The 20,017-nt window shown below is 57.4% G+C and overlaps 1 protein-coding gene across 1 annotated transcript; it reads left to right on the top strand.

Annotated features, from left to right (window-relative positions):
• The first annotated feature begins 690 nt into the window (after nucleotides 1–690).
• LEMD2 (LEM domain nuclear envelope protein 2) lies at nucleotides 691–17,266 on the top strand. The gene is made up of 9 exons (XM_043907197.1): nucleotides 691–1,442; nucleotides 3,090–3,130; nucleotides 6,241–6,316; nucleotides 9,480–9,556; nucleotides 10,479–10,558; nucleotides 12,204–12,349; nucleotides 13,315–13,416; nucleotides 13,494–13,596; nucleotides 15,952–17,266. Exons 1-9 carry the CDS (start codon nucleotides 731–733, stop codon nucleotides 16,100–16,102), a joined length of 1,488 nt encoding a protein of 495 aa, XP_043763132.1. The 5' UTR covers nucleotides 691–730; the 3' UTR covers nucleotides 16,103–17,266.
• Nucleotides 17,267–20,017: the final 2,751 nt, after the last annotated feature.

The raw sequence follows: 20,017 nt of genomic DNA, 5'->3' as shown, positions 1-20,017 counted from the left end.
ACCCAGTTTACATAGGACAGGCCCAGGGAGAGAGAAACATATTAAAAAGAGGAGCCAAAGCTCTCTTCTCTCGCGCGCACGCCATGGGGCGCTCTTGTCTTCGCATCTTTGGATCTACGTGCCCTCACGCCTCGAATATGGATTGTCCTGCTATTATCTAAATAAAATAGAGCTGTAACACTGATTTACCTAAGAGCTATAACACGGTCTGTTGGAGACCTGAGAGGTATAACACGGTCTATCCAAGACCCGAGAGCTGTAACACCCCGAGGGGGCTTTAATGTCCGTCACTCCAAATCTTCGACCAGACAAAAACAGAGGAGCTTACACTCACCTGACATCAGGTTTTGTCTCGTCGGACTCCTTTTCCCTATTCTAACTACTACTTCCCTAACACTACCACCACCATGCCTCCACCCAACCAAAGGGTGGAGGATTCAGAGAGAAAGAACACTTGGTCTTACAGGGAGAAGGAGTGAGCAAAATGGGAAAGAGAAAAGAAAACCAAAAACAAAACCCGCCAAAAAAGCCCTCAGACCTCCCCAACATGGTGGCCCTGGGAGGCCGAGTCTGACCTCACCATCATGGCCACACGTCGGCCGTCACAGACGTCCCAACATGGCGGCCACCACTGACCTTCCCGTCATGGCGCGGAGCCCCGCCCGCTCCGCCGCGGCCGCGGGCGGGAGCAGTTCCGGGTGCGGCGCGCGCCGGGGGCGGTGTCCTGGCCATGGCCGGCCTGTCGGACCTGGAGCTGCGGCGGGAGCTGCAGGCCCTGGGCTTCCAGCCGGGCCCCATCACCGACACCACCCGGGACGTCTACCGCAACAAGCTGCGCCGCCTGCGCGGCGAGGCCCGGCTGCGCGGCGAGGAGCGGCCGCGGGAGGCGGCCCGGGCGCGGGGCGAGGAGGCCCGGCTGCGCGAGGAGGCGCCGCTGCGCGCCCGGCCCGCCGCGGCCTCCCCGCGGGCGGAGCCCTGGCTCTCCCCGCCGGTCTCGGACCCGGCCTACGCGACGCCCGGGGCCTACGGCGACTTCGGAGCCCCCGCGGCCTCCTGGTCCGGGACCCGCGGCCTCGCCCGCCCCGCGCCGCTTAGACGCCGCGCCTCGGCCCGGGGCAGCTCCGAGGAGGACGAGGACGGCCGGCCGTTCGGCAGGACCGCGCCAGGCGCCAGCCCCGGGCTCCGGCGCTGGTGGGCCGCGCCTCAGGCCTCGGCGCGGCCGCCCTCCGCCCTCCTTGGCCCCGACCCTCGCCCGGGCCTGCGGGCGACGAGAGCCGGCCCGGCGGCCTCGGCGCGCGCTCGGCCCGAAGCGGGGCGGCGGCTGGAGCGCTGCCTGTCACGGCTCCTGCTCTGGGCCAGCCTGGGGCTGCTGCTCGTCTTCCTGGGCATCCTCTGGGTGAAGATGGGCAAGCCCTCGGCGCCGCAGGAGGCGGAGGACAACAGTACGTCCCGGGCCGGCGCAGGGGAGGGCGCTGGGCGCGCGGGTGTCCCCGAAACGACCCCCGGGCCTCTCAGCGCCAGGCGGCACGTCCCGGGCATGTTAAATACCTCTGGCCACTTTCTTCCCTCCAGACTTAAGACTTTCCTTCCTCCAGCTGTGGGATTCCTGCATCTGCAATCATTTCTGTTTTCACTCCTTCCCGTTCGTTCTTTAGGCCCTAGCCCTCCCTTTCCACCACGTGCGGGAAGCAGTCTTTCCGGAGTCACTTTTACTTTTCCCTCTCTAGAGAAAGCCCTATAGCACGGCCTTCTAAAGGCCCATCCCCACTCCTTTTGAGCTCTGCCCTCCCTTTTGATTTCTTGCTCATTCACATGCCAGTACCCCAGGTCACCCACTCAGAGATAGGTTCTGATTGGGGTCCCAGCTTCGCAGCACCAAAAAGACCACATCCTCCTCTTCTTTGGCCCAGGGGACCCACTGGATGTCAAAAGGAGATTATATGAATCCTGCCCCAGACAGACGTGCAAGAGCCTTTAAAGAGTTTAAACTGATGTAAATGGTGGCATTTATCACTGTTTCCAGCACCTTCATGAAATGTGTTAAGAGAGGGTCCTGTGACTCAAGGATATTCCCAGCCATGCCTCTGTCCAGTTAGTTCTGTGATGAGACATGGCAGAATGAGATCTGCCAGATACAGTATGTTAACGAATAGTTAAGGATCTGTGTGTTTTCTAAAAGGGAAATTTGCTTCTTCCAGAATTCTCTAGGCTAATAGGAAACAGCAGAGCGATCATTTCTTTATAAATTTAAGTATAAAGTGACCCTTTAGTTTACCAGCTTTTAATATTCTTTACAAAGAACGAATGTGATTAATACTACTCCTAGCCTTGAGCCCAGGCCACATTTTTCCATGCCTAGCATGAACAGACAAAATGCAGGGAAAAGCTAAACTATGTCTTAGCTGTTGCAGCAGATGGATATTTGGGTATATGAGGAAGTCTGTGGGCACGGGGATCCCAGACTTACGCACACACTTAGATAATTTCTTGACTGTGAGAGCAGGTTGTCCACTTGCTGGAGAAATTAAATAGACCCAGGAGTGTCATGGTACTGTACTGGTTCTAACTGTAACTACATTGGTGATGTTAAAAACAGTATACTGTCATTGCTGAGATGCTTTAAGACAACAGCTCTTGGATACATACTGGGAATTTACCTGGAATTCGCCTCCCATGATGGTATTAATCATGTTTAACATAACATTGTTTACAGTTTACAGAACCACCACATATGTTGTCTTGTTTGACAATGAGTCTAAATTAAGCTAGGAAGGCTTTAGTGATCCCATGTTATGAAGAAGAAACCAGAGGTTCAGAGTGGTTAAGTGAGTAGTTACCTGATATCCTGTGGCTAATCATTTTTCCCTGAGATTAGAAAACAGGTGTCCTAATTCTTAATCCAGGACTGAGAACCCCTTTACATTTTACTGCCTACATTTTTAAAATGCTTCATTTAGAGGATATCCTTCTAATCCCCACCTTTTTGTTGGTAATGTTTTACTTCCTCTGAATTTTGAGAATGATCCCTTTTTGTACCCTTTTCCAAAACCCACACTTTTAATTTCCTCTATTTCTTTTCTTGGTCTCAGTGAAATTACTGCCAGTGGACTGTGAGACAAAAACAGATGAGGTGAGTTTGAGTTTTTCTAGCTTTCACTATTCCTCCCAAGGACGTTAGCCTCCATTGGGAGGTAAACTTGCCCAGAAAAAGATCATAAAAGGATCATTTTCAGGAGTGCTTCCTGCAATGTACCAGAACCATATCGTCTTCTGTGATGTACGTGTCAGACTCAATTGTGGCAGCAGTGAAGGAGTACTTGAAACAGAATTTGAGCTCCCAAGATCCAACCCCTGACTTGTTATAGGAGCTCTCCCATCAATCGCAGCATCAAGGGCTTTGATCTTCTGCCGAAGTCTGTCTGGGGGGATGTGGTGGGTGGTGGTTGAGGGACCTCTCAAGCTCCCTGGCTTTGGGAGGGAGGGCGGGCAGCTTTTTAAGCGCCAGGAGGCCAGGTTCTCAATTCCACATTCTCAGGTCGTTCCTCTCTGGCTCTGAAAATGCTGTTGTGATTTGAAACGTCATCAAGGGGTTGTTTTAAACACATCTGAAGTGGAGTTAGTTCTCTTAGTCTATAGATTGGTTTTGTGACACTTTAATGTTCCCTACAAATAATACTTGGGGAAGGTGAGCCGTCCTGTCCATTTACGAGTCATGAAAATGGCATTAGCAAGGAGCTGGGAGGCCACCAGTATAGGTAGTAGTCTGGGGAAGATAGAGGCTGTAAATTTTCAAGTCATAAATCCTGCCAGGCAGAGCCTTGTGCTGCCAGAGGGCATGACTTAGTAGTCTAATTATTAAGTGTGCAACTCCAGGCCTCCCCCAGCCCTCAGGGCACATCTCTGGCAGTTGGGGGCAGGGGGAGAAGGCCGGGAAAGGAGTCACACACACTCATCCCCAGGCCCATGTTACCCACGTTAATGAAGTGGCATCCTGATGCAGACAAGCGGTTTTATTTCTCTTCGGCTTCTGCTGTATCATATTTGGGGGTGTTTTTATTACACGTATTTATTGCTTTCATCCACCAGATATCTTTGCTTCCCTACTGTTTTATAAAAACAGACTCATAATAAGCATAATCTGCCTTCTATCGTAAAAACTGCAGTTGATGATTAAAGGAAGTGGCCCAGAAACATGGCCAGAAGGGGAAACTAGACTTTTCAAGACAGAAAACAAACGGGAACAAAAATTTCGTTTCTGCGAGACTTCTCTGGCGATACTAGTTTCGTTTGTCTTCTGTTTAGAAACGGGTTCCCTGGTTTCTGTTCTTGGTCCCGCACACCTGTGAGTATGTCAGACCCATGACGGAGGGCAGATTCCCTCCGGGGTCATCCTCGGTGGCGGGATGCGCTCATCCCCAGCGCGTGAGCCATCACGCACCATCCAGCTCCTCGCTGAAGATGTGCCCAGCCTGGCCAGGCGGGTCCCCGCCCAGGACATGCAGGCTCCCTGCGGGCTCAGTGCTGGGTTCTGCTGTGCTGAGCCGTGGGGCACACTCAGCCTTTGGGGAGGATGCGCATGGGAGCAGGCGGCTCAGGGGGCACTTTTCAACTTGAGTGAGTTTCTTGTTGAAAGCTTCACACTTTCTGTGGCTCACGCTCACCCAAAACCCAGAGGGGCATTTGGGTCTTAGAGACAGGTGTTTTTCCCCCTGTCTCAGCTCTCTGCAAGTCTTGTCATGCTTTCTGCTTTTGTCTTGTGGAAACCCTGGGGATGGGCTGGCAGTGGGTGTGTTATCTTAATCAGGCTGTCACATGGTCTGGTACCTCCTGTCCTTTCGACCTTGCTTTGCCTAAATGTCTGAGTTCGGAACAGTATAATTGCTCCTGCTTATTTTCCCGATTGTGACAGTGATGTGTTGCAAGTTCGAAAAATAGGACAAGAATCACCCTTGGGTCTGACACCTAGAGACAATCACCATTAATGTTTGGGGAGCTTCTCCTCCTACCTTCTCTCTCTGTGTATGTATGTATTTATAGAATTGGGATCTCTGTATATTTAGTTATATTTGACAATTATCAGCTTTGTCAATATCATTAAATCGTCTTTAAAAAGTAGTTGGGGTTTCTGACTCTGCTAGTAGACATGTGAGTTGTTTTGGACATTCATTGTCTCGTGCGTAAATCTTGGTTACATCGTTTGGTACCTTGTTAAGTCATCAGGGCCTTTAGGCCACATGAAGGGACAAAGCTCGGCCGCTGAGACTATTCAAAACCAAATTAGATCAGGGCAGCACATGAGCCCCGAGAAGGAAAACGATCTTGGTTTCTTGTCTAGCTGCAGAGCTGGGTCTAGAGCCCAGACCTCTGACTTCCGGTCCAGGGCTGTGCCCAGTAACTGTCTGGAGCAGGGGAGTGCGCTTGGAGTCCACTGGCGACACTCCCATGCGGCTCCTCCACCTACGAGCTATGGGATCTTAGTGGCCACTGCTCGTCTCTAAACTTTGGGCCACTCACCTGAGAAATCGGGGTACAGGGAGGGGTGTGGTAAGGATTCAGGGTTCACATAGAGACCACTCCGCACAGCACCCAGCCTGTCATCCACGCGCAAAGAAAAGCAGCCGTTTTAAATGTTCCAAATGCAGCGAGTCTAGCTGAACGGTGTCGCTGCGGGAGTGGGTGCGCAGGTGTGCCTCTTCCCACAGGTGACATTTTCCTCCCGACAGCTTAGATTCCTCTAAATTTTCCATTTCTAGAAGAATCTAAGATTAAACATTTGCAGCAGGCAATACAGAAAGTAGACAAGCCACAGGCAGACTGTAGATACTTGACTCTCCAAAAACGTGACGGGAGCGGCCCCGGGGGAGACCAGACTGCATCGTGCGGCGTTGGCTTTGCCCTCCAAGGAGACGGGTGCCGCCTGCCCCCCAAGGCTGATGGGCTTTATCCCGGCGGGCACCGGGGCCGGGGCTGGGGAGCCTGCAGAATGTCGGGCCCTCAGCTGTCACCGTGCCTGCCGTCAGTCTGCCTGTGCGTTCACGGCGTTCTTTGCAGTCAGTCAACCTGGTGTTTGTCGACCCGACTCCTGGGCCCACCTCTTGGCAGAATTAGCTGTCGTCGTGGTTTTGGGTGTGAGGCTGTCCTTGCGGCCTAGCTCTCGACAGGGTGGCTGAGGAGATGACGGCAGGCAGCCAGGCCCCTCGCCCACGCGCCTTGCTGACCGCGTGTCCTGTGCCCTTCCAGTTCTGTCAGGCCAAGCAGAAGGCGGCCCTGCTGGAGCTGCTGCACGAGCTCTACAACTTCCTGGCCATCCAGGCGGGTGAGTACGTTTCCCTAGGCACGCGCCTTCTCAGCGGGCTGCGGGCCAAGGCCGAGGAGCCGTGGGTGTCTCCCGGGAGACACGCCTCACCTTCCCCACGTCCCCCACAGGCACATCCCGTGTAAGCCTTGCAGCCGAGCAAAACGCAGATTCCTGAAGGCCCTGGGGGTCCGGGTGCACGCATAGGCCTTTGAGCAGGTCGCCCCATTCTCTGGGACGCCCTCCACCTGGTGTTCTGGGGGTCCGTGCTGCGTTGGAAGGGACATGGCCCCAGGCCGTCTCAGAGTCTAGGACTCCTGACCTGGAGGGCCTCCCTGTCCCAGGTCGGCCTGCTCAGGCGCAGAGGCTTCTGTAGGCAGCACGTGGTCTGGGTGGTGGACCGAGCACCTTCAGGCCCGTCCCGCCCTCTAGGGTCCTGGTGTCACGAATCCCAGTGTCCCCCCTGGCTGTGGGATGCTGGACCAGTCCCTGACATCTCAGGGCCTCAGTCTCCCCATTTGACTGAGCGATCTTAGGTCTGTTTTCGTAACTAAATGAAAACCAAGTGCTGCTCCCTAGAGAAGGGCCTTCTCAACCCCCTCCCAAGACACCCCCTGGAAACGCCACCATCCGGAATCTCTGCCGCTGTTTCCATTGGTAAACGTGTTCCTTGAGGCCCGAGGTGGCACCGTTATACTGTGTCTCTCCTGGTATCCAGGAAGCTCTCAGAACCACTGATGACGTGGGTCCGCTCAGGGCATGTGCCTGTGTTAAGGGTCCTCATCACAAAAACCAGACGTCAGTCTGCGGGAGGTTCGAGGGGCGCCGCTCACCTGCAGGGCCAGTCCTCGTCTAAGATTGTTGCCGGGAGGTCAAGGTTGAGTGGACTGGTACTCGGCCCTCGGGGCCAAACCTGTGGGCCTCAGCTCCGCACCTCCTCTCTCCTGACTGTGGGGGACCGGTCTGGTCTCGGGGGCCTCTGTGAGCTCCCTGGAGGAGAGGCAGGGTTGGGGCTCAGAGCATCATAGTCAGTTACAGCCCAGGTGCTCGGCGTGTAAATTCTGGCCGGAGGGCGTGTTTGAAACCTTTGTGATTCAGTTGTAGTCTGAGGACAGCAGCGTCAGTGTCACCCAGGAGCTTATCGGAAATGCAGCATCTCGGGCTCATCTCAAACCTATTGCATCAAAGTCTGAGGTTTACTGAGGCCCCCAGGAGGTAACGTTGAGGAGCTCCGCTCTTAAACTATGGATCCTAGTAGGCAGTTCTCCCCCCTCCCATCCTCCGTATGTGCTCCTGGCTCTTGTCATCAGGGGGCCTGGTACCCGCTGTCTTCTGAGCGTTTGCCTCTCACTGAGACAGGCTGCAGAGGAGTGCAGCCTCTCTGGCCGTACTCCATCCCCTACCTCCTGTTGGAGGTCAGCTATGGACAGGGCACTGAGCTGGCCTTTGCCAGATGCAAGGTGACTCAAGGATCCTGTCCACAGACTGCCTGTGGTCCAGTAGAAGAGACAGGCCACCCACCCTGCTCACCACGGGGTGATATAAAATGCTGGTGGATGGGAACCAAGAGGCTAGAAGTTACGGGAGGCATAGTGTCTTTTAGCTGGAACGGTCAGGAAAGTCTCACAGGAGAGGGGGCTTCTGTGCCAGGCCTTCAAGCCCAGGTGGCACTAGATACGTATTTGTTGGGGAGAGGCAGGGCCAAAGAGGCAGAGTCGGGGATGGAAGCAGTTAGCTGCATGAGGAAGGAGAAACAGGGAGTGTGAGTGAGTCTCACCCAGTCAGCCATGGTTGCCAGGCCATTGCGGCTCCATCCTGCAGGCAGGGAGGGCCAGGGAGGCTTGGAGCAGGGGATTGACAGGGAGCCAGGTGCAGGAAGGCAGCGCTTTGAGTGGAAGAGTGTCGTCTAAGCAGGATCATTTTAAAGCTTTGTTGACCAAACATGGATGAGAAAGGGGAGAGGAGGAAACCAGGAGAACTTGGCAGTGGTCCCAGCGGCCTGAGCAGGGCAGAGCAGTCTGGGGTCGGGCGAGAGCACGCGAGAAGCCAGCTGGGTCTCGGGGGGCCTGGAAGGACGAGGCCAGCTTTGAAGTAGGAAGATCTGGCTGCTGGGGGACGAGGAGCAGGCTTCAGTTCATTCTCGGGATTTTTGTAATTTTTTTTTAATTTTAATTAGTTGGAGGCTAATTACTTTACAATATTGTAGTGGTTGTTGCCATACATTGACATGAATCAGCCATGGATTTACATGTGTTCTCCATCCTGATCCCCCTTCCCACCTCCTTCCCCATCCCCATTCTCAGGATTTTGCAATGTTATCTTCAGCCACTGTCTCCCCAGCGCACAGACACATACAGACTGGCCCTCCAGGGCCCAGGCTGTGCCAGGCTGAGGACAGTTAGGCCGGTGAGGGGTTAAGGCCCAGCATCGCACAGTCCCTGCTCCCGCGGAGTCTCGTGGCAAAACAGCTGCTGGCGGGTGAGCCACAGCGGGCCATCGGAAGCTAAGGGCTGTGGCGGGGCCCCAGGGCCAGCCGATCTGGCAAAACGAGGCCCCCATGGCTGGGGTGTTTTCAGAGGGGCTGGTCCATGGGCCGGGCCTGGAAGCCTGGGCCAGACGAAGGGAGAGGCTCCCAGCTCCACCCTAAGTGAGAGCCGGCTGCCCAGGGTGCTCGGCAGAGGGCTTTGGAGCGCTGGGCCGGGGTCCCAGCACACAGACACCTCTTCTTCCTTGGCCATCGCTCCCCAGGGCCCCTCAAAACCTGGCATTCTAGGTCACCAGCCTGTGCCGTGAGTCAGAAACCCTGCAGTGCAGTGGCCTCCCTGCCTTTCTTTTTCCCAGACTGCGTCTATTTATAGTCCTATCCCAGTACCTTCCAGAGCTGTCTGTCTGATCCTTTTAGGGATCAATTGCAAACAGACCTTGGTATTGGGCAGCTTTTTAGTCATTTAATGCAAATCGCTGCACTGCTTTGCAGGTCAGGTTTTAATGATCTGGCCTCGATCCAAGCTAAGTGGCTTTTGATCTTGCTGCACAGTGAAGATGCCCCACAGCTGTCAGGGCCGGCGGGCCACACGCTCCCCGTCAGAGCTGATGGCTTGATTCTTGCTGCCGTGTGCAGTCGGTTGCCAGGTGCATTTTTTTCACCTCTTTGTGTTTGAATGTGTGTTTTTCCCCCTCCTAGGTAATTTTGAATGTGGAAATCCAGAGAAGCTAAAGAGCAAGTGCATTCCTGTCATGGAAGCCCAGGAATATATAGCAGTAAGTAGGCTGGCGTGTGCGTCCATTCCCCGGAGGTCCTGGTGCTTCTGTATTGATCTTTCAAGCCCTGTGTTTTGTTTTGTTTTATTTTCCTCATTTTGTGTTTGCTTTTTGGCTTGTTTGCTTTCCTGTTTAAAAAAAAGAAACTTTTTTTTTTAACGCAGTTGAGTGCTTAGCTCCCTGAAGTTAAGGCAGCAGTGGGGTGACTGGGCCCAGGGTGAGCTGAGAGCCCGGGCCGGCCTGCAGGCAGCTCGCTCCTGACCTGCTGCCCCCTCCAGCTGGCTGGGCCGCTGCTCTGCCCCTTCCCGGAGCGGCCCTGGGCTCACTCTTCTGGCTCATTTTCCTCTCGCAGCAGCTTGTTTAGCACATGTCACCTGCCATTCCACTTCCCCTCAGGATCACCGTGCAGGTTGCTTCGGGTCCATTTGATTTTCGATGTGGCCTCAGGATGACAGAATTGTAGGTTTCTGGAACTGGCAGAAACCCAAGGGGTCACCTCGTCCAGCTTTCGTTTCACAGATGAGGCACCTGGGGCCCGGAGAGGGGAGGGCCTTTGCCCAAGGCCACACGGCCAGCTGTGGCCGCAGGGAGGGCCCCCACCCCCACATTTTCTTCCGTGTCCCTCCAGATGAGCTGCCAGCTCTCTGGCCTGGCGCCGCCGTCCTTGAGGAAATTGCATTCCTCCGGCTGCCGCAGACCTGCCCCGTTTTCCCGTGCACACTTCCGCATCACCTCCTCCAACAGCTTCTTCTCTGGGATCATCTGCCCCAGATCGCCATCCCGCCAGTTTGCTCTGCGTTTAGCGGAGCGGGGCTTTGGGGCACGCGGAGGACACGGAGGGGGCTTCCGCAACCCAGCAGGACCGTCGCATTCCCGCTGCTTTGCCCAGATGGAGCGCTAATCTCCCCGCCCCCTCCCACAGAACGTGACCAGCAGCTCCTCCACCAAGTTTGAAGCCGCGCTGACCTGGATACTGAGCAGTAACAAGGACGTGGGCATCTGGTGAGTGAGACCCTGTCCTCGCCTGGCAGCTCTGGCGTCTGGGGCCCAGAGGTGGAGGCCGGGTCTCCCAGCTGAGTCGTCAAGGGCCGGGCCTGAAGCTGGGCAGCGTAGAGAGAAGGGTCAGCAATGCCACGGGAGGAGCAGTTTAGGATAAGACGCGAAAATCCAGGTGTCAGGGTGACTGCCTGGCAGTCCAGCTACACCTGTTTGAAGTAACCCAGGCTGGGCCCTCCCATTGCTGGCCCCTGTGGTTTGCTGGAGAAGGCATTTTTCTGCTCTGTCTTTCCTTGGTGTTAGTTTTCATTTGCAGATGAGGCAATTCTGTATGTTGGTTTCACTCAGTATGGAAACTGTAAATGGAGAGACCGGGTTTTACTCCAGCTGGGCGGTTTGGCCTGTTGGGTCCCTGGCGAGCACGATTCGCAGAAACGGTGCCCTCTTCACCCTCCTGCAAGGCCCCCAACCGGCTCCTCAGCCCAGGGGTGGGGGCACCAGCCACTTGCAGACTCGGGAGTCCCGTACTGGGGAGACCCTGCCTCGTCACCCCCCGCTCCTCAGGGTTCGTCAGGTCTCTGTTCAGGTTACAGCTGCTGATACTAAAGCACACTCTGGGGTTTTGTTCTCTTCCTCTCTAATCCACTCAAATTACTAATTCCATCAGCAGTGCAGCCAGCAGAAGCCCCTCGGGCAGCTGAGCCTGAAGCTTGATAACTGGATGCATGGCATTAGAATTCATTGGCTTTAAAAAAAATAATAAAGCTTCCCTGAGTGGCTGAGCGATTTTCCCGAGTGCTAGAAAGGCAAAGAACACGGATTTTTATCCTCGGCAGTACACACTGAGGCTGCCAACCCAGGAATGATGACACCGCCTTTTCCCGTTGGAGGGGGCAGCCTGGCTTGAGCCCGGCCCCCACGACAAGCATTAGAAGTAGGTCGCGGGACTTTGCTCTACAGTAGTAATTGACGTGACATTGTAAATCAATATACTTCAACGTAAAATATTTTTTTTAAAAAGAAGTCGGTCATGAGAAATCCCGACAGTTCAAGCACCAGCCGTTCACTGTGCCGTTCAGAGCAGGGACTTGTCACCTCCTAGAAGGACGGGGGTTGGTGGCGTCTCCCAGCGTCCCGCTGTCCCCCTCGCTGGGGCTGGGGTCTGGCCTCTGGGAGCCGGGCCCCTTCGTGCTCCAGGGCCTTGTGGTGCCCCGTGGCCTCTGCACTTAAACAGCTGACGAGCCTCCTCATCGCCAAGGAGAAGCACCCGCTCCCAGACTGTTTCAGTCCCTCCCCATGCCTCGCAAAGCCAGCGATTCCGTAAACATTTCCATTTCTCTGTGCTGGGAGGTGGGAATCCAATTTACAGTTTAATCTTCCACACGCTGAGAGGGGTTGTCAACGACCCAACAGAGGGGGGCGTCACTTTAGCGGCAGGGGTTCAAGCCTGCTGCCGTCTTTAAAGCTTTATTCTTTCTAAGTAGCCAACGTGGGAAATTTCTGGAAGGAGTGCAGCCAGGGTACCAAGTCTATTTATCAGCAAGTGGAGGCTTCCCAGCCCCTCCTTCCTCCTCTTTCTGCTGAAAGGGAGGCCTCTCCGGTGGCTCCTCGGGGCTTTTGAGCCTGTTTACAGCCTTGTGTCCTGTCTCAGGTTGAAAGGGGAGGACCCGTCTGAGCTGGTGACCACGGTGGACAAGGTGGTCTGCCTGGAGTCCTCGCGGCCCCGCATGGGTGTTGGCTGCCGCCTGAGCCGCGCCCTGCTCACAGCTGTCACCAACGTGCTCATCTTCTTCTGGTGTAAGTCCTGCCGCCCTGTCCCCCTGCCCCGCCCCCGGCGCCTCCCGGGGCTCAGCAACACTTTGGGGCACGGGAGACAAGGTCTAGAAACCCAGGCCCACAGAGTTCATTTCTGCCCAGTGAACCTGAGGTCTGTCTAGTGAAACGGAAACGATCCAGTCCACCACTGTCCTGGTCGGCTTTCCTTTGGAGACCCGACAGCTGGCGCACAAAGATTAACTAGAAAATCTTGATGTGGGGTGGGGGCCATCAGCATCCCAAAGGGGCACCTGGCCTGGGCTGGAGTTGGGCACTGTCCTTCCTGGGGCTCCAGAGTGCAGGCCGCATGGAGGGGAAGACGCAGCCGGAGCTTGGCCTGATTTTACTCCCTGAACAATGTAAGCACCTGCTGGGGAGCTGCAGACGCCTGATGAAAGCGAGCCAGGCCCAGGGCGCTGAGCAGCAAAGGGGAGTCTCCCGACATCAGGGGCTGCCTTTGAGCAGAGACCCCGGGGTGTCTCTGAAGGCGAAAGCCCATGTCACAGAAGCTGCCTGACTCTGCAGAGAGAGCCGGCTTACAAATCACAGGCCATCTGGGCGTGCGCACGGCTCCCTTCCCTACGCAGGCAGGCACAGACATCATTATCGGCAGCAGCATCTCGAATACAAAGGGCCTGGCATGTATATATGTATGAATGCGAGTTCTGGTTCACAAGGGAGAAGATGAAAGCCCAGGACGAGGCTGGGAGGAGGACTAGGACACTACTCTGGTGACAGCCGGCAGGAGGAAGATGACCACTTAATAGCCTGTCTCCTCCCCGACCCCGCATTTCCCATCTTCCATTTCCTGCTTGCTAGCCCGGGTCTGACACAGTAGGGACGCCACCCCCTCGGCCTCCAGCACAGCCACCTGCCCCGTGAGAGCCAGTGGGCTGCTGGCCGGGGACAGGGACGGGCGGGATTAACCACGCCGTGTCCCCTCCCAGGCTTGGCGTTCCTGTGGGGGCTCCTGATCCTCCTGAAGTACCGGTGGCGGAAGTTGGAAGAGGAGGAGCAGGCCATGTATGAGATGGTGAAGAAGATCATAGGTGCGTGGCCCCCGGGAGAGGGCTGCTGGCCCCCCCGCCGAGGGGCCTCGCCCTGAACAGCACCCTCTGTCCCGCAGACGTGGTCCAGGACCACTACGTGGACTGGGAGCAGGACATGGAGCGCTACCCCTACGTGGGCATCCTGCACGTGCGCGACACCCTGATCCCGCCGCAGAGCCGGTGAGTCCCCGGCCAGACCTCGCTGAGCGCGCGGGAGTCTGCAGGGCGGGGGCCGTCAGCCCCGGGGTCCCAGCGTGAGGCTCCGTCCCACCTCTGCCCCATGCCATCGCTCGTTAGGGCAGAATGCGGGCGCGCGGTGCAGAGGCGTGGTCCCCCTGCTCTGGAGACGGCAGCGCTGTGAGCGTTGCCTCTCTGCACCGCGCGCGTCCTCGGTCTCCTCTCCTCCCTGAGTGGCTCTGCGGGGAAGGGCCTGATGGGGCTCCACGAATGGAGGTCAGGGACAGAACGGTCAGGCCTCTGGGTCCACCGCTCTGGGACTCTCCTGCTCCTGCCCTCTGGATGCTGTCAGCTGGCGGGAGGTCCACGTGGGCGCAGAGTGGTGGCCGACAGGCAGAGCAGCGCCGGCCGTGTAGCCGGCAGAGGGGAGGTGGGCCCCCTGCCCCTCTCCTGAGCAAGGGAAAGCATCCCCAGAAGCCGCTAGGGACACAGCTCTGAGGTTCCACTGGCCAGGGACTCATCTCTCCTTGAATCAGTTACTGGCGAGGAAGAGGAGGTTGTTTTTCATACAACTTTAGCCATGATGCACAGTCAGAAACACGTCTTACCTAAGCTAGCACAGTCCAGTTCCCATACACAAATGCACACGCCTGTACTTGGAAACAGCGTTTCGCAGCAGTGAATGGGCTCACGGCTCGTGGGAGGAGTTGGCCGGCCACTGTCATGCACGACTCCGGGACCTCTGTCCTTGTGGGCTGCAGATGCTGGATGGATCCCTGACAAAACCAGGGGTGGGCTAGAATCAGGGGAGAGTCCCAGGAGGCGGCCAGCAGGGAGGGCCCACTGCAGTGTGGGCTCAGACTCTGCCCAGTTCTCCACCCAGAGGCCGCCCTCTTGGGTGGTGCTAAGCAGTCCCCCTCGCTGGGTGCTTGCCGCGGGCTGGGCGCTGCTCTGAGCCCTCCATGGGTGCAGCTCTCGCGCTCCACCCTCAGCGTGGTCCTGGGTGGGGGAACAGCGAGGACCCCACTTTACAGCTGAGAACCCTGAGGCACAAGGACGGCAAGGAACCTGCTCGGAGGCCGCGGGCTGGTGCCTTTCTGCTCCCAGTGCCGGGCTCTGGTTGTCCGTCCAGGAGGAGCTGGAGAAGCAGAGCTTGCACAGGCCCATTTCCGACGTGAGGATGCTGAGGCCCTCACGTCCGCCCCGCCCCAGGAGCCTCCCGCAGACCGACACGGTGTAGGGTGACCAGTTATCCTAGCCATTGGGCCCCCACACGAGACCCCCGCAGCCCTCCAGCTCTCAGGGAGGCCGCTGGTGGCCACTCGGTCAGGGCAGCCGAGCCCTTGGCTCATGGGGACACAGGCAGTCAGCCCTGCGTGGGCACGCTGCCCTGCGGAGAGGGCCTGCTTGTGGGCGGTGAGGGAGATCTGAAGAGCTTGTTCATCACCTGGTAATGGGCGGCCCGGGAAGGGGCTGAGTGAGGGGCGCTGTGGCCAGGGCCAGACCAGCCAAGTGAGGACTGCTAACAGCCCAGGAGTTTGGACCTGACCCCCCTGGAAGAAAGCCCCGAGACCCCGCTCTGCCTCCTGAGTCAGGGGCCACCTCCAGAGCTTCCCTCCATCTGCGCTCCCCGCTGAACACCCTGCTCCACACACCCCCACATTTCACTGCATGCTTGGGGTGCTGGGGAGTGGTCTGCAGTCAGACATGAGGCTGGGTCTCACCAAAGGGTAGATGTCAGCAGCCCTCCCCCACCACCCTGGGATCTTCCCGTCTGGTCTAGAGGAGCAAAGAGGAAATAGGGGGCTGTCTGAGGGGGTGCAGGGCCCCGGGGACCCCAAAGAGCAGGGGCTCTGGTCACTGCAAAGACGGCCCAATCTGGGGGCTCTGTCTCCACAGGCAGCTCCAATGTTCAGGCCTCCCCCGCTGCAGGCTTAGTTCAGCCCCATCCCCTGAAGTGCTGTGAAGTCTGGACTCAACAGCCCAGTGGTCACTCTCTAATTAGCCCACGCGAGACATTAAAATGCAGCCCGCACTGGAGGCGGGCAGTGGGCCTGCCGCAGTATCAAGTCCTAGCAAGAGTCTTCCCACTTGGACACCTGGGGTGGGGGGGCTGCAGCCCCTTTCAGCTCCCTTTAATTGAAAGCTTTTGGAGCAGAGATGGTTGAGGAAGCTTTTCTCTGGGCTCATGAAATTTCTCTCCTCTGCAAGAGTCCTGTTAGCACCTGACCACTCTTCCTGCAGATAGATAAATTCGGGGTGCGCTCCCAGCTTTGGTACAGAGGGCATCCACAGCCCAGCTCCCTTGGCAGCCCTGGGCCGGCTGGCCTCCTGACCCTCCCCTCCCCCTCTCCGCAGGAGGCGCATGAAGCGGGTGTGGGACCGGGCGGTGGAGTTCCTGGCCTCCAACGAATCCCGGATCCAGACAGAGTCCCACCGCGTGGCCGGGGAAGATATGCTGGTGTGGAGATGGACTAAGCCCTCTTCCTTCTCTGACTCAGAGCGATAAACGCTGGGCGGGGGCCGGTACCTAATCAGCCTGTCCCAGGCCAGTCCACTCCAGGACACGAGAGGGCCACGCCCTGCTGGTGCTGATTCACACTTGCCTTGACTCACCCGCCTCCTGACCTTGGTTCAAAGGTGTGAGACTCTGCAGAGACGCGCTCTGTGGAAAATGTGAGCGTCCTCAGAGGGCAAGGGGAGGAGACAGGGGGCAGCTGCCTCTGCATCTGGCCGATCCGCTCTGCCCAGTGTTGCTGGCAGAAAGAGGAGAGGGGTTGGTTTTTCACGAAGAAATAAAAGCGCTGGGGCCATGAGCCCCTGCAGAGCAAGTGTGCACCTGGTGGGCCCACCACACCTGCGGGAGGTGGTTTGGGGTGGCAGGCTGGGGCGGCAGGGCGTGGGGAGCAGCTTGGTCATGTGCCTTCGCGAGGTGTTCCTGGGGATCCCAGGAGTGAGGGAGAAAGCCTCCTTGAGCTGGGTGGGGCCTGTGATCCCGAGGGGAAGGGGCTGGAAGTTAGAACTAAGTACTCTAGGAGAACTGTTTAGACACGGCTCTGGCTGGGGGCCTGAGCAGGTGGGGTGACCTCCCGGAAGGAACCCTGCGGAGAGGCCAGTCCGGCTGCCGCCAGCTGGGCGGCCCCAGGGAGCCTGGAACTCCCAGTGGGTGAGGATCGCTGAGTTGACAGTGACCACCCCGCCTCCCCGCCCCAGGGCGATTTGCTGGAACCTCTGCTGCTGGGCTCCAGGTAGGGGTGAGGCCGACCCAGCACCCCGCCCTCCCTGCCGCGGAGCACCCCCAAACCCTCGCAGGGGCCTGATGAGCTCAGGGCCAGGAGCCCCTCCGGCTGAGCTGCATCCCCACAGGCTCTCGTCCGCGGCAGGCCGTGGAGGGGGTGAGCCTAGGAGATGGAACAGCTGCCTCCAAAAGGCGTTAAGCAGCTCTCTCTGGTCTTACTGGTCTTTTTTGTTTCCTTAATAAAGCACCAGTCTCCCTCATTTGAGCAATACTCTCTCATTTCCTCTGATGTCTGGGGTGATGGGCGGGCCTGGAATCCCAGCGCCTGCCCCGTGGCAAAGCAGGTCTCATAAGCAGGCTCCAGCCAGAAGAAACTGCAGCAGGCTTCACTATCAGGGCTGAAACTGTTGGATAAATAAATACTTATTAAAAGTGGATGTGGTTCTCGTCCGTGGTTCTTTCCTCTCCCCTCAAAGCAATGTGTAAGGAGAGGCAACGTACAGAGTTATTAAGCGCTGGCCAGGGAGACATGGTCTACAGGAGAAGGCGGGAGCGGCCTCGGGCAAACCACACACCTTGGACCCTCAGTTTCCACTTTATAACACGGTGTGATGACGCTGCCCTGCAGGCTGAACTCAAAAGATGTGTGCCTGGGCTCTGGGTAGTAAGGAGTGGGGGCCGCTTTCTCCTGCCCCATTTCTGCCTCCCTCGAGGCCCCAGAGGCTCCCAGAGGTGCTGAGCGCCTGCCGTAGGAGGGGGAGAAAGAGCTGGGTGAGGTTGGACAGGGTGTCTCGGCCACTGATGGTGACTCCCGGAGAGGCAGGAAGTTGCGTTGATGGCAAACTTATCTTTTTGGGGCAGAACACAGCTCAGGGGATGTGTGGGAGTGCCCCCAGTGGAGTCAGAGGGTTGCTGGGAGGGCTTTGGGGGTCTTACCGCTCTCTACCAGCATTGGCTATACCCTGGGGCACAGCGGGTGAGCTGCTAGCAGTGGGGGTCAGTGCCACGTGCAGTGGGCCTTCGTGTCAGCCTGGGCGGAAGGCCGCCCCACTGCCCGGCCAATGGGTGCGACTGGCAGGTTAGCACCATCCTGCCATCCTCCCATCAGCTGGAAACTCGGTGGGTAAATTGATAGTCAAGGACCCAGCAATACAACCCAGGAAAAAACAAACCCATCTTCCCTTTTCTGGTTTTCAGTGCAAGATTTTCCCCACTGCCATGTTTTGTCTTAAGTTGAGAAGGGAGCTAACACAAGGTTCTATTTCTGTGAAGCTGTTTGGAGAGCAGGAGCAAGATCAAAATAAAAGAAATAACAAAAGGCCCCCGCCGCCCAGCCCCTTCCTTTATGGTGGAGAGCGCTTGGCACAAAGGCCCCAGGCGGGCGAGCAACATCCTCAGTCCTGCAGGCAGCCCCACTCAGCCCTGCAGGCTTTCTCAGCTTTGAAGGGCCAAGCCCCCCCCCTTTTAGCAGCTCTCATTTCACCAGGAACAGCATGAGGTGGTGGGGTTTGCCTGACGAAGGGCTCTGGGGGCATCTATTGGGGGGGCCCGCTGTTGAGAAGTTTCCGCTGGCCCCTTCCCCGGCTCCCCAGGCCACAGCCCTGTCCTCCTCGGTGACGAACGGCCCTCTCGGGCTTGGGGGGCACCAGTAAAGAAGCTTGATGGCTGAGGGAGGGAGAGGTGCACCCCACAAATCTCACCCGTGGACATCCACCCAGGAGCTCCAGGCCACCTTCCAGAGTCTCTGCTTGGGAAAAAGGTAAACACAGCCATTTGTCACTGACTTATCATAAGAACTGCGGTAGAAGCTGTTCCCCCTTAATTAATACACCATTGACTTTGAGCCTCAAAAAAAAAAAACCCTTTTGTTGAGACAGGTGTGTGGACTCAAATCCATTATCCTGTCGGCCTCCCCCAAAGGCGGGGATCACGAGAGCCTGACTCAGAAGTCAGCCCAACGTCTCCAAGCAGCACCTCTTGGGCAGCCGGGTCAGCTCCGCACGCCCGTCCCGGAGCAAGCTTGAGAGAAAAGGATCTGAGCAGAGGGTCCCCGGGAAGGGTTGGGGGGAGGCGGTGAGTGAGGGGCAGCACGCCGCCTGGTGCTGTTTCCAGGGGGTAGAGGTGGGCACCCAGCCTTCTCAGGACCAACTCGGGCTAATCAGCACGTCCCTGTAGCAGAGGAAGTTCTTTTAAAAGACATGATAAAATTAGTCAGCATATGATAGCTTCGTGATGCGCTCCTGATGCCCCCAGGCGGCGGGTGCTGTTGTTACCCCCTCCTGGGGGGGCACTGAGGCTCGGAGAGGTCAGGAAGGTAGCGGAGCCAGGGTGTGAACCTAGACGGCCTGCCTCTTTTCCTCTCCAAAGAAGGGACTGTTGTGTTGCTGAGGGTTTGCCAGAACGGAATGGAACCACCTTGTTCCAGACAAACAACCGGGACCTCACGGAGACCCTGGAGGCTCCTCCCTCCACTCAGGCCACACCCCTTACGGCCCTCCCCAGGCCCCCCGCTGCCCCGAGCCTCTGCGCTTGCCTCTCCCAACCCTGATCTCCTCCAGACCGCCACCCCCACGGGGAGCTGTGGCTGCACCCCACCCTGCACACTCTGTGGGCTCAACACCAGCAGTGCTACACACTTGGCTTCCTCACGCACCTCCCTGCTGCAGGCTACCAGCCTGCTTCCTGGCTCCCGAAAGGGCCCGTAGCGCCTCCCTGGGGAAACACTGGCCACGGAGGGAACCGGGCTGGAGTCTCAGAGCCAGGGTGGGGCTCTCGGGCAGAGACGCAGAGAGGGAACCAGCTTCCCCAGGCAGGAGGGGGTCTGTTTGCTGGATTTCCTCCTCTGAGACCGAGCCCCAAGGACCTGCCAGCCCACAGCAGAAGGTGCAGATGGCCCAGGCTCCCTACCTTCTGCCAGGCACTAAAGCAGACCAGCCCTCAGTTCAGTTCAGCCGCTCAGTCGTGTCCGACTCTTTGCGACCCCAGGGACCACAGCACGCCAGGCCTCCCTGTCCATCACCAACTCCCAGAGTTTACTCAAACTCATGTCCGTTGAGCCGGTGATGCCATCCAACCGTCTCATCCTCTGTCTTCCCCTTCTCCTCCTGCCTTCAATCTTTCCCAGCATCAGGGTCTTCTCCAATGAGTCACTTCTTCGCATGAGGTGGCCAAAGTATCGGAGTTTCA

This window comes from Cervus elaphus, chromosome 7, assembly GCF_910594005.1.
Source record: "Cervus elaphus chromosome 7, mCerEla1.1, whole genome shotgun sequence".
NCBI lineage: Eukaryota > Metazoa > Chordata > Mammalia > Artiodactyla > Cervidae > Cervus > Cervus elaphus.
This window is presented reverse-complemented; position numbering and strand designations above follow the sequence as displayed.